Below are 12,939 nucleotides of genomic sequence, written 5' to 3'. Positions count from 1 at the left end.
CTATATATTCAGCTACTAGATAGTCAAGTCTAATGATGTTGGTGGTTGAAAAGCTTCAAAATATTATTAGAAGCGGCAAAAATTCGTCGCTCGGTGGTATTCGTCGCTCGGTGGTTGATTACGTTACTACTTATATAGTTAATTAGTGGTAATCAGAATACTGAGGTAGACAGGGAATGGTGACATGGTCACAGCCGTGGACAGCTTGAAGCCTTGAATTCTTTGGTTTGAAGATCCCAAGGGCATCATATCGAGATGACTCGAGATACAGGGCCTAAGAGTCGTGGCGAAGTACAGAGTACATTGTCATGGATATTATTGCTGTATAGACTACTCCATAGATAGTGGATCAATGCGACTAAGGGCTCAAGGAGGATAGATAGTGGATGTATCCATTCTCTGCAATCCAAGGCCAAGACCAACAACACTGCGAGACGCCAGCCCATATAGTGGCGCACTGGATAGAATCCTTAAAGCATTGTAGCGCTTGACTTTGAAATAGACCGGAGACCTGTATAGACTCGACTGATCTCACTCCTCCAGGGGATTTCCTTCCACTCGCTGAGCGCACTCTATTACCTTGGATGCATTTGATTGCCCATTTGAGATAGCTTAGATATATAACCACCTCGTGAATGCATCTGTGATAGCTGAAGCCTTGCGTATCAGTCATCATAGCAGAATACACTATTTATCGGTCGAAGTTAATAGAGAAAAGATAGAGCAGACACGGCACCTAAAGTGGAAAATAACACCTAAAGTGGAAGAACCTTCTCCTTAGCCAATGGTGTGAAACGCAAATACGGCTTCACGGTTTGCATATCTGGAAACTTAGCCTGCGCCTCCTCGTCGGCAAGACCCGCGGGGACGACTACATCATCACCCGGCTCCCAGTTGACGGGGGTATTGATGCAGTGCTTGTCTGTGGCGAGCAGGGAATCCACGACGCGGAGCAGTTCAGTCGTGCTCCGGCCTGTGGAAGCCGGATAGGCCTGGATGAGGCGGATGACCTTGTTGGGGTCGATGATGAAGACGGAGCGGATGGTGTATGCGATGCCTCGGGCGTCGACGTTGGTTGTGTCCTGGTGGTCGAGCCTGTTCCCGGTCAGGGGCCGCAGAGGAGAGGAGCGGTCGACTCACATATCATAAGTATACGCGATCTTGCGATCCTCATCCCCGATGACCGGGAAGGTCAACGCACAGCCGGCGAGCTCCGTGATGTCGTTGATCCAGCCATCGTGCGACTCGATCGAATTGGCCGACAGCCCGATCAGCTTGACGCCGCGCCTCGCGAAGTCGGATTGGTGCTTGGCCAGGTCGGCCAGTTCGGTGGTGCAGACGGGGGTGTAGTCTTCCGGATGGGAGAACAGAATGACCCAGTCGTTGCCTATCCACTCATAGAAGTCGATCGGACCGATGGTGGTCTCGGCTTGGAAGTTGGGGGCTATTGACCCTAGGCGCAGTCTAGATCGAGTAGGTTAGGTAGACTGTCAAATGACTGAGCAGGACACACAAGGAAAGAGGAGGGGAAAAAGGGAAGAGGAAAGGGAGAGGCAAGAATAGCATGCACATAAACACAAAGCAAATAAGAAAGGTGGGTCTCTTACGGCTTGTATGTCACTTCCTCTGGCATTCTGAGAGACACTGCGATTGGGAAACAAGAAAGGAGACAAGATCAATGACTGGTTATTCAATAATAGCTAGGACTGGATAAGTCAAGACTTGAGATCCGAGACTGGAGACATGTCATATACCTTAGACAGAGTTAAAGTTGGAATCAGAGAGAGGGGAGGGAGAGGGAGAGGAGAGGGAGGCCTGGGAGGGAGAGGGGTCTAGAAGTTGCAGGGCTAACCAAGGATATTTGATTTATTTGATTTTGCTGGTTCCAGAACGGGATAGCGTGATAAAGATCGACGTCGATGTCATAGATTGATCTTTGATAGATTTACTTTACTCCGTAGAGTATGTAGTAAACCATTAACATAGAGAGATAGTTCTCATTATGATGGATTTCCTTCTTTATATGAAGACATGCATATCTTGTCTATCTTGATATATCAAGATGATCATGTCCAAAAGATATGAAAAGCTACAGTCCCGGTTACACAAACCAGACAGATAGAAACAAGGACGAAAACCGGTTTTTTGGCAGCTTGGCTCCCCAGTTTTACTCTATTTGGCTTAGCTCTGTTTCCATACTTTTGGGCCATCTGCTTCTGCCATTGTCCTTCTTTTCCTCCCACTGTCAAGATTGTTATCATATTCTTTCCTCTGTTATTTACTTATTAGTGTCTATAGACTGGGAGGACCAAACCAACGACCATGAGACCAGCGATCGATCCACCCTCTTAATCCCCTTATCGCAGTCATGCACCGAGAGGCTCAAGAGCCTCCTGCCGGTCTGCTGGACAGGCTACAGCGGCTAGCAGGCTACACGTGGGACGAGTCGAGGCAATTTCGCTCCAGCTATGGCATATGGTGCGTTACCTAGGTGGATTGTTGCAGTCGGTAGGCAGACACAGATCACGCGCTAATTCAGCCTAGGCATATTGTCGGCACAAAGCACCTCGTCGACACCACCAGCGCGCGTCATGTTCTGCCCGCCCGTCCTCGGAGCGTCTCGTCTCTCGAACACCTGAACGTTGGCGCAAACGTGGTCACGCCGCCGTGTGATACGCGCAAAGGTCGGGAGAGTGCGCTGGAAGTGGTGGCGCGTATCTCTGAGAACCCGGGTCAGGAAGAAAAGGTTCAGGAGGAGTACCGGAGGCTGGCCGCCGTGGCCGATCCCCGCTACAATTGTCTCCTGCGGCCCTTGGAGGTGCTGCGATTCCCCAGTCGCAATCAAGAGCGCGAGCCACCGCTCGTGGTTTGCATCTACGAGAGCCCCGGTCCGAATGACTTGTTGAAATACGTGGACTGCGGCGCGACCTGGTATCGCGAGGTTCCCAAGGGGGATGAGAGTGACGAGGATCATGATAACAACCAGGACGAGGACGAGCCTATGTCGCTGTCCACCTTTCTGGATTTTGCCATCGGCGCCACGGAGAGCATCAAGATCCTCCATAGCCAGCAGATTGTCCATGGGGAGATCAGGGCCGATGCTTTTCACTTCAGCGAAGAGACTGGCAGGGTGAAACTGATTCACCTGGGGGCAGGTCTGCGGCGGTACCACTCCGACCTCCGAAATGCAACATGGTCCGCTCTGGCCGAGCAGGACGGTGCTACGGCCCGGATGTCATACATGAGCCCCGAGCAAACTGGCCGGACGCCCATTCAGCCCGACAGTCGCGCGGATATCTACTCCCTGGGCATCCTCTTGTGGAGCGCTCTGGTCCGTGAGACCCCATTTGGCGGCAAGACCCCCATGGAAATCATCCGAGCGGTGCTGGGAGAGGAACTTCCTCTCGTATCGAGCTTGCGACCGGATGTTCCGGAGCTCATCGCGCGAGTCATCGCCAAAGCAACAGCCAAGAATGTCTCGGAGCGGTACCATTCCGTCAGTGGTCTGCGACATGACCTGGTGGAGTTGCGGAGGCTACTGGCTGCCAAAGAGCGTGACGAGGACGGCAAGGATGAAGAGCAAGCAGCGACAGCGGCAGAACTTGATAACTGGAAAATTGGCAGCAAGGATGTCTCTCCGTTCTTCACGCTGCCGCGCATCATGGTGGGCCGGACCCAGGAGCGAAATGCCATTGTGGAGATTCTGGACCGGACGTATCAGATGTACCAGGGAGGCAGAGGGCTGCAGCTGTCCTCGCTGCCAGAAGGTCAATTCGCCACGTTCGATGCCTTTGCCCTGCCCGGCGACACCCCCGGCGAAGAGGATGGCCCCAACCCGACGGACGGATTTCCCAACTTGCTGACCTCCACAAACGGCCCCGCCAGTGGCTTCCGCCGGTCATATCCAGCCAATACGACCCGGATGCGGTCCCCTGCCGGCTCGCGGTATGGTTCGTTCGAGAGCGTCGACTCCGCACCAGGAGCGTCGGACACAAAGACGGCCGACAAGCGACTGTCTACCCCATCGATTGACAGCGCCAGTGTTGAGGGTAGCTCCCGATCCAGCGACAGTGCCGGTAGGACAGCCGCGCATCGCATGATGGTGCCGAAAGGGCGGTGCGAGCTGATCACCATCGAAGGCGGTGCTGGCTTGGGCAAGACCCGGCTGATCACTTCCGTGCAGATTGAAGCCAGACAACGCGGCTTCTTTGCCAGTTCCCGGTTTGATCCTGCCGCCAAAGAACGGTTGCGTCCGGTTCTGCAGCTCTTTTCCAGCCTGTTCGAGCAGGCGTTCTCGGAGAATACCATTGAGCCGAGCTTCCTGCCGATGTTGAGGAATCATATCGGGTCTGCGTGGAACACTCTCCACAAGGTACTGGGGCTTCCGAAATTCCTCCTGGGATCGATTCCCGACGTGCCAGAGCAGGCGTCAAAGACTCATACTGCCGCAATCCCGTTATCCTCCCGCCACACCGGGACTCTGAGTTCTCACGAATTCCTTCGGACAGGATCGTCTACCAAGTCCTTGCCTCTCGTGCGGACCTTGCTGGATATTCTGCGAGCCTTCTCGCGATACAAACCGCTGTGTCTCTGCCTGGATGATCTCCACTTTGCAGACGAAGAGTCGTTGGAGCTTGTTGCTCAGATCGTCTCCGCGAGGATCCGAATGGTGATGATTCTGGCTTACCGGCCGGAAAATACCTCGGAAATGACCAACCATATCTTAGATCTTTGTACCAATGAAGGTATTTCCGGACATTTCCTCTTCTTTTGTTGTCCACTAGACTGATACTCATTCAACCAGCAGGGTTTCGAAAGGGAAGAGATGTAGGTATCACCACTCTGACCCTGTCTCCACTCAACGAAGACAGCGTGATGGAATATGTAGCAAACACCCTCTACCTATCCGTCCCTCTCATCTGGCCCTTGGGGGCGCTCATTCAATCCCGGACTGGTGGGAACCCGTTCTATATCCGAGAAATGTTGAGCGTGTGCTACCGACAGAAGTTCGTCTGGTATGACTACCAGGAAGGATCGTGGTCGTTCGATCTCCCCCGCATATCGGATTATTTCAAGGCAGACGACTACCACGAGGCCGTCCTCGATGATTTCTTGGTCGGTCGGTTGAATAGCTTACCGCCTGTCTCCAAGTCAATTCTGGCCTGGGCCTCCTCGGTGGGCATGACGTTCTCATTTCAACTGGTCCGGAGGCTTCTCAGCGCCGACAGGACGGCGTCCGAAGCGGGCTTGCCCGAGGGCGAGATGATTCAAGCGCTTCAGCCCGCCGTCGAAGCCTACGTGATCGCTCCCACAAAGCACCATGACGTCTTCTCTTTCACGTATAACCGGTATATGCACATTGCAGCGTCATTCCACACGCGAGCCAAAGACCATGTGAACTTCATCAAAGCACAAGTGCTGTTCCAGTACTATTCCCACGATGACAAGTATCGCAATATGCTGGCCTCGGCCCTCATCGAATCCGCCCCGGTCATCAGACGCTCCGTGACCCAAAGACAGCCCTTCCGAAAGTTTCTCGTGGATCATGCGAAAGCGGCCAACGAGACCGGCTTCCGCTCGACCGCCATCGACTCGTATGCGTGTTGCATTGTCCTGCTTCAGGATAACGTGTGGGATGACAACGCAGAGGATGTGAGCTATGACGAGACGCTGCACATATATACCGCCGCTGCAGAGTGCTACCTGTACCAAGGACAGCATGCCGAAGCCAATCGCTTGCTGCAGTCGATCCTCTCTGATGCTCGGAGCGCGGTGGACAAGGCCCCCGCGTGGATCTTGCAGTCTCGCATGCTCGCGCAGCAAGGGAACTCTACTGATGCTTTCCAGGCGCTGAAAGCGTGCCTCGTGACTCTGGGGCTCAATGTCGACGAGGACCCGACTTTCGCGAAATGCGACCATCAATTCCGGCGGCTGCGCGATGCCATTTCAGCGATCGAGTCGGAGGGCATCGCCGAAGAGACCCCTGTGGAGCAACCCAACTTGGCTGCTGCCGGTGCGGTTCTCGTCGAGGCCACCAGGGCTGCTTTCTGGTCCGATACGCTGACCTTTTACCAAATGACCCTGGTCATGGTTGATACCTATCTCACTCGCGGGACGTTTCCCCAGGCCGGCATGGGACTCCTGCAGTTGGCGGTGATTGCCATCTCTCGGGACAATGCGATCTCCTTCGCAAGCCATTGCGGGGACCTCGCCTTGGCCCTGATCGAGCAATGGAAAGATCCACATACCATGGGACGTGGCATCGCGTTATACTCGACCTTTGTGGGTCATGTCAAACATCCTGTCCAGTCCTCTATCGGGCAACTGGAGGGGGCTTTGGATTTTGCCATCCGCGCCGGTGACAGGATCGCGACAATCTTGAATTATGGGTTTCTGGCCACCGCCAAGTTCTTTGCCTCTGAAAATCTAGCGGAGCTGGAGAGCTTTTGCGTCTCCAGTTGTGAGGACATTCCTTGCTGGCAGTCAGACACGCCCGGCGGCACGATCCTCATGGCTATCTGCCAGGTCTGCCGTGCTCTGCAGGGGAAAACATTCACACACGACCCGATGGGAGTGATGAGCTGCGAGGAGCACAATTCGACCGCCTACAAGCATTGGCTGGTGAAAACGATCAAGAACAGCGACCGCCCCCTCATGCTCTATGAAAGCATGGAGATGGCTCCCTTATTCCTTTACGGGCACTACGCGCGAGCGGTGGCCCTGGGAAATTCCTGCCTCAAGAAGATCAACGCTGTCTGGTCCGCACGGGACACGCGGTTCCTTATGTTCTTCCATTCCCTTTCTCTCGCCGGATCTGTATGGGCCCGGAAGCAGGAGCAGCTCGATCGGGCCTCGGACGATCCCGCTCTGAAGGAAGACATCATCGGCCTGGCGAGGATGCTGAGGTATTTCAGGCGGAGGATCGAACAATGGCAGGCTGTTTCGGATGTGAACTATCTGGCGTGGTCTAAGATGCTCGGCGCCCAGATTGCAGAGATGGAGGGTCACCAAGCCGCGGCTCTATGTCTTTACCAAGACGCTTTAGATCATGCGTCCACCCATGGCTTTCTTTTTGAAGAGGCCTTGGCCCACCATCTGTTGGCTGGCCACCTGATACGCGAGGGCTCTCTCCGACTAGGCACTCTGGCCCTCAAAGAGGCGGCTACGCTTTACCGGCGGATGGGAGCCACCGGAGTGGCGGAACATATCCTGCAGTCGCGTAATGTGGAACCAAAGGCAAGGGACGCGCGCGAGGCTGCTACTCAAACTGATGCGGAAGAAATGAGTGTCCCGACGAGACCACAAGTGACCGCTACGTCCACCGACGACACCTCCAGCATTGAAGATGCCGTGGCAGACCGTGCCCTCCACATATTGGATCTCACCTCCATCCTGGAAGCGTCACAGGTGATTTCCAGCGTTCTGCGGGTGGATGAGCTACTCCGTACCATGTGCAAGATCATCATGCAAAGCTGCCATGGCGTCGCCACTCTCGCCGCCATTATCACCAACGAGGAGCAGAACGTCGGGTGGGCAGTGGCCGCCAGTGGTAATGCGGCCGGACACATCAAAGTACATAATCCTCCAACACCCATCCGCCACTCCAACCTTGTGGCCGAGAGCGTCGTGAACTACTGCGTGCGCTTCCGCGAAGCGGCGTACTTGCCGGACGTCCTCCGGGATCCGCGGTTTAGCCACGTGAGTGAAACCTGGGTCGCGCAGAACCCGGTCAGCAAATGCGTCATGGCCTTGCCCATTTCGCCCGGCGGCGACGAGAGTGGACCCAATGTGGTGCTGTATCTGGAGGGTCCCCCGAACGCCTTCTCGTATCGCACCCGGGTCGTTTTGCAGCTGCTCGTGGTGCAACTCGGGATCAGTTATTCCAATGCGCTGACCCTCCAGGAAGTCGAACGCGTGTCCACGATCAATCAATCCATGGTTGAAGCGCAGAAGAAGGCCCTGGCGGAAGCTATGGCGGCTGAGCAGGAGGCGAATATCGCCAAGGCAGAGGCCCTGCATCATGCCAAACTGGCCGAAGAGGCAGCCAAGGCCAAGAGCAGCTTCCTCGCCAACATCTCCCATGAGCTCCGGACTCCCCTGAACGGGGTTATTGGCAACTCAGAGCTCTTGCTCGGCAGTCCACTGCCGGAGGCGCAGTTGGAAATGGCCGAGTCGATCCGCATGTCCGCGAACCTGCTCCTCGCCGTGATCAATGACATCCTGGACTTCTCCAAAGTCGAGGCGAACAAGATGCAGTTGCACATTGTTCCCTTCGATGTCGAGAGAATGGTCCTGGAAGTCGTCCGCTCGATCCCGACCGACTCTACGAACGGGCCAAAGTCGAGCCATGTCCACATCATGCACGACATTCAGCTCCAGGAAACCCGTTACGTGCATGGTGACCCCGTGCGCCTGCGGCAGATCCTCGGAAACCTGGTCGGCAACAGTCTGAAATTCACGGAAAAGGGGTCCATCACCATCGGAGCCCGCGCGGAAAACGAAACCGAGGACTCTGTGCGTCTCTCCTTCTGGGTGGCCGACACGGGGATCGGCATCCCCGCTGCACTTATCCCCCGGCTGTTCAAGCCCTTCACCCAAGCCGATGCCAGTACCGCGCGCCGGTTCGGAGGTACCGGACTCGGGCTCAGTATCTGCAAACTTCTGGTGGAGTTGATGGGCGGCACCGTCGACCTCAAGAGCACCGAGCACGTCGGAACGACCGTTTCCTTTGCCATCACATTACCCAAGGCGAACCCGGGAGATTCGGGACGCACTACACCGACACGGTCCAGCGACGGTGCCCAGGGCGGCATCGATCAACCGCTCCCCCCGGAATTAATGGATCTGTCCAACATCCACCTCCACGACCTCCGCGTCTGCATCGCAGAAGACAACCTCATCAACCAAAAGATCACCGTCCAGTTCCTCAAAAAACTGGGCTTTACCCGGATAGACACCTACAACAACGGCCTCGAAGCCGTCGAAGGCATCCAGAGGCAAGCAACCCAGGACCGACCATACCACATGATCCTGATGGATGTTCAGATGCCCGTCATGGACGGGTATGACGCCACGCGGCGTCTGCGCCAGGATCCCGTGGACGCTGTCAGGCAGATCCTCATTATCGCGCTGACGGCGTCGGCCATCCAGGGAGATCAGGAGCGCTGTTTGGCGTCGGGGATGAATGATTATCTGGCCAAGCCGGTCCTGCTGCAAGCTTTGAAGAAGAAGTTTAGTAAGTATTTGAGGATGTGATCCTAGCTCTGGAATCTGTCCTGTGGTGTATTCTGGTAATACCTGTGGCGTATTTCCTCTATAAAATAGAGCTATACTACATTATATCAGAGAAAAATGATCATCAACCACAACTAGTTCCGCCCCTAGGTTTTGATTTGATTTTAGACATAGGTTAGGATGATGATCATGGCATATTCAAATAACAAATCAATTTATTATAGCATGGTAGACAAGCTCTAGGTATATGCCAAGGCAAGAGAAATGAATGATATATATACACTAAACCCCGATAGAAAGAAACAACAAGTGACATAAACATCTGATATAATGATACAAAAGCGCTGAAATCAACTACATCAGCCCAGTCACCATTGCATCTGGATGTTCCGCAAGCCTGACAACCATCTCACACAGCCCATCCAAGAGCAGAGCAGCTGTCTCCTCGTCAACCATGCGACTGGACGCCGACAGATCAATCGAAAGCACTCCCTGTTCGCTCGGCACTGAAATCAATACAGCTCGCAGGGCATGTAGTTGAACTCGTATCCAAACGTGGTACAGTTGACGCCAGCGAACCGGAACTCGGGGTTGACAGGCACATTTTGGTGCTGTGTAACAGTCTCCAGCCGGGTCAAGGGGTTCCAGTCTGTGCATCGGGCGATGAGCTCGTCCATGTCGACTGTCTCGTAGGGCAGGGCCTGGATATGGTCGGCCTGGACCTGCTGGAGTAGATCACGAACCCGCTAGGAGCCGTGGATCTTGACGCGGATGGGGACAACATGGAAGCAAGCCCCGAGGATCTCTTCGATTCCGTCCAGCGGAAGACTGCGGCCGTTGACGACCTGGCCAAAGACGAGGTCTGCGGTGTGCGTGTGCCGCGCGAGGACGAGCGCCCACGCCGCCTTGTAGAGCGTGGCGATGGTGATGCCGTCCGGCAAAGCAGGCACGCGGACTTCCTGGTGCAGGTGGATGGCGGTCTCCGGTTGCTTGCTGTCTTGCACGGGGCGAAGCTTTGTCACCGAGGAGCCGGCAAGATACTCCTGCCAGAAATCGAGCAAGGGGGATGTCGTAAGGTGACGGTGACGGTGGACCATGTTGGTCGCGTAGTCCGGGGCAGAGGCAAGGGCACGACCGCCGTATGCGGCGCTCAGGTCAAGATAGAGTCGTGCCAGCGAGAAGCCGTCATACTGTGCGTGAGACAGACAAAGAACGAGGAAATGGTGGCTGTCGTCGTCGGCGGAGACCAGCGTCGCCTGGAAGTGAAGGGCGCCGTACGGCACGCACACCCGCGAGTCTGCGCGCACCAGCTGCTCCACGTATGATGCAAGCTGCAATTTTGACGTGGAGAAATGCCGGACAGGACTGTCAGCCCGACGTAAGAGCACCTGCACCAGAGTGTTGCGTAGAGGAACCAAGACGGTACGCGGCGCGCTGTATTTCCTCATCACTGCATCAACGGCGCTGTGGATTCGATCTACGACAACCGGCCCTGGGATGTCCAGGACGAAATAGTTGCATTCCTTCCGAAGGAGATAGTCACGCTGGAACTGTGTGGTGGGTAGGATGCCGATGATATCCTCAGCCTGCAGCCCGTAGTGGGAGGCAATCCGGTCAACCGTCTCTTCATATGTCGTTTGCGAGGAATCACTCAGACCGACCAAGGACCCGGGCCGGATGTCGATAGCATGGACCCCTGCGGTGGCAGAGGACTCCTCAGACGTAACTACTAAGAGCCTCGGGCCCATTTAAGCTGACTGGATATGATATTCTCTATGCTAGATATTCTATATACAGAAGGATTTCATATAATTTCGCAAGATATATGGCTACATCATTATATGCATGATGTACTGACCAGAACAGCGGTAAATTGCAGTAAAAGATCAAGATGAATCATCGTTTTATCCATCTGAGAAAGGCAAATCAGGTTCTATCAGGTTCAGGTTCGAGGTTCCGACCTTTGGAACCTGAGTCGGACCATTTCGAGGACTAATCACCACCTTCAACCACAGGTAAAGCGTTACTGCTTCTCCTGGACTTCCTCGATCTCCTGGCCACTGTCACTGCTGAGGCCAAGCTCGTTCCTCTCAGGCATGGCATGATCGTTGGCATCCAAGCCCAGCTCGCGAGACTGTTGGACGATCTGTTCGAAGTTGAGCTTGGGCATGTCGTGGGCGACCCTGAACGGCATCTTCCCTTCGATATGGGCTTTGGCGTAGATGATGTCCACCTCCTCAAGCTCACGGCCGGCTGTCTCAACATAGAAGAAGAAGCCGAATATCAAACCGACAAAGTTAAACAGTGCGAAGAAGAGATAAACACCCCATGGGCTCTGGCCAGCGAAAAGGGGGGTGAACATGACCACGGCAAAGTTACACATCCAGTTGGTACAGGTTGACGCCGCCGCGCCCACAGTGCGGGTACGGAGGGGGTTGATCTCCGGTGGGTAGATCCAGGGCAGTGGCAAGAGAGTGAATGCAAAGAAAGTAATAAAGAGAAAGATGCCAACAGCAGCACCCTTGGAATTCGCCTCGGTTTCCTTGATCAGGCAAGCGAATGTAATAACAAAGCTAAGCCCCTGACCTAGAAAACCAATCAAGTATAGGTTACGGCGGCCGACTTTTTCAATCATAAAAAAGGACGGGATAGTTGCAAGGGCGTAAACAGTCGCGAATACCCCACCCATAATGAGAGACAGATATTTCTCCATATGGAGGTTTTCTTGGAAAAGTAATGTCGAGTAGTAGATAGCAGCGTTACAGCCAGTAAACTGCTGGAAGAACTGACCAGAGCAACCGATCAGAAGGCGCTGGAATTCCTGGGTTTTGCCAAATGTGAATACCAACTTCCAGTTTGACTGTACGCTCTTTGAGGATTCCACATCTGTTTTTAAGAAGTTGAAGTCGTGAAGTACTTGATCGGAATCAGGAGATGTGCCCTTGAGCTTACCGAGAACTTCACAAGCCTCCTTGTCAAGCCCTCTCATCACAAACCACGACGGGGAATCCGGGAGCATCAAGGCACCGGTGGCCACAAACAGAGCGAAAAGGATCTGGAGCGCCACAGGGAATCGCCACTGGACAGAGTCCGCGGCGTGCGAGATACCAAAGACCACCCAGTAGGCAATAAAGGTGCCACCGGCGATCATCGCGCCCTCAAAACAGACCAGGAAGCCCCGATTGTGAGCGCCGGAGCATTCTGATTGCCAGACCGGGATCGTGGCCGTGTTCATGCCATTTCCAATGCCCGACACAACACGGCCAATAACGAACTGACCAACTTCCCAATTACCAGTGAAGCAGACCGTTGTAAGCAAGGCGCCAATGATCAGGATACTGGCACCCATAAAGATCAGGCGAGTGCGGCCGAGTCCGTCGCCGAAGAACATGGAGAATAACGCGCCGAAGAAGCAGCCAAGCTCATAGCAGGATGTGACAGCCCCGCGGATGACGTCGATGTAGTGTTTTTGCGCCGCAGTCGGATTCTCGGGCATTTTGAGGATTGGAAAGGAGTTAACAAACTCGTCGCCGTTGAGGAGGCCGGCCATCATGCCCTGATTGTAGCCAAAGAGCGAGAAACCCACGACAGCGGCCAAGGTGATGCTCACCCGGAGCGACCGACCAGTCAAGCCGCTGGTGGTCGTCCACATGTTGACAGTAGGAACAAAGTAAGAGCCGTCAGTTTGTGGGGGGCGGGGGGGAC

The 12,939-nt window shown here is 54.6% G+C and overlaps 4 protein-coding genes across 4 annotated transcripts; 1 reads left to right on the top strand and 3 right to left on the bottom strand.

The window, feature by feature from the left end:
• Positions 1-755: 755 nt before the first annotated feature.
• Positions 756-1,633, bottom strand: CDV56_101887 (peroxiredoxin; the record flags this gene model as incomplete). Its single annotated transcript, XM_026755506.1, has 3 exons — positions 756-1,095; positions 1,141-1,464; positions 1,608-1,633. The coding sequence occupies 3 exons, from the start codon at positions 1,631-1,633 to the stop codon at positions 756-758; spliced, it is 690 nt and encodes a 229-aa protein (XP_026609643.1).
• A 735-nt stretch (positions 1,634-2,368) lies between these two features.
• CDV56_100769 (uncharacterized protein) lies at positions 2,369-9,255 on the top strand (the record flags this gene model as incomplete). Its single annotated transcript, XM_026754388.1, has 3 exons — positions 2,369-2,478; positions 2,545-4,745; positions 4,805-9,255. The coding sequence occupies 3 exons, from the start codon at positions 2,369-2,371 to the stop codon at positions 9,253-9,255; spliced, it is 6,762 nt and encodes a 2,253-aa protein (XP_026609642.1).
• A 333-nt stretch (positions 9,256-9,588) lies between these two features.
• On the bottom strand, positions 9,589-10,982 carry CDV56_100484 (uncharacterized protein; the record flags this gene model as incomplete). The annotated part of the gene is made up of 3 exons (XM_026754103.1): positions 9,589-9,694; positions 9,754-9,956; positions 10,014-10,982. The coding sequence occupies 3 exons, from the start codon at positions 10,980-10,982 to the stop codon at positions 9,589-9,591; spliced, it is 1,278 nt and encodes a 425-aa protein (XP_026609641.1).
• A 275-nt stretch (positions 10,983-11,257) lies between these two features.
• mfsA (glucose-inactivated glycerol proton symporter STL1) lies at positions 11,258-12,886 on the bottom strand (the record flags this gene model as incomplete). Its single annotated transcript, XM_026753647.1, has 1 exon — positions 11,258-12,886. One exon carries the CDS (start codon positions 12,884-12,886, stop codon positions 11,258-11,260), a length of 1,629 nt encoding a protein of 542 aa, XP_026609640.1.
• Positions 12,887-12,939: the final 53 nt, after the last annotated feature.

This window comes from Aspergillus thermomutatus (assembly GCF_002237265.1).
Source record: "Aspergillus thermomutatus strain HMR AF 39 chromosome Unknown NODE_452, whole genome shotgun sequence".
NCBI classification, from domain to species: Eukaryota; Fungi; Ascomycota; class Eurotiomycetes; order Eurotiales; family Aspergillaceae; genus Aspergillus; species Aspergillus thermomutatus.
This window is presented reverse-complemented; position numbering and strand designations above follow the sequence as displayed.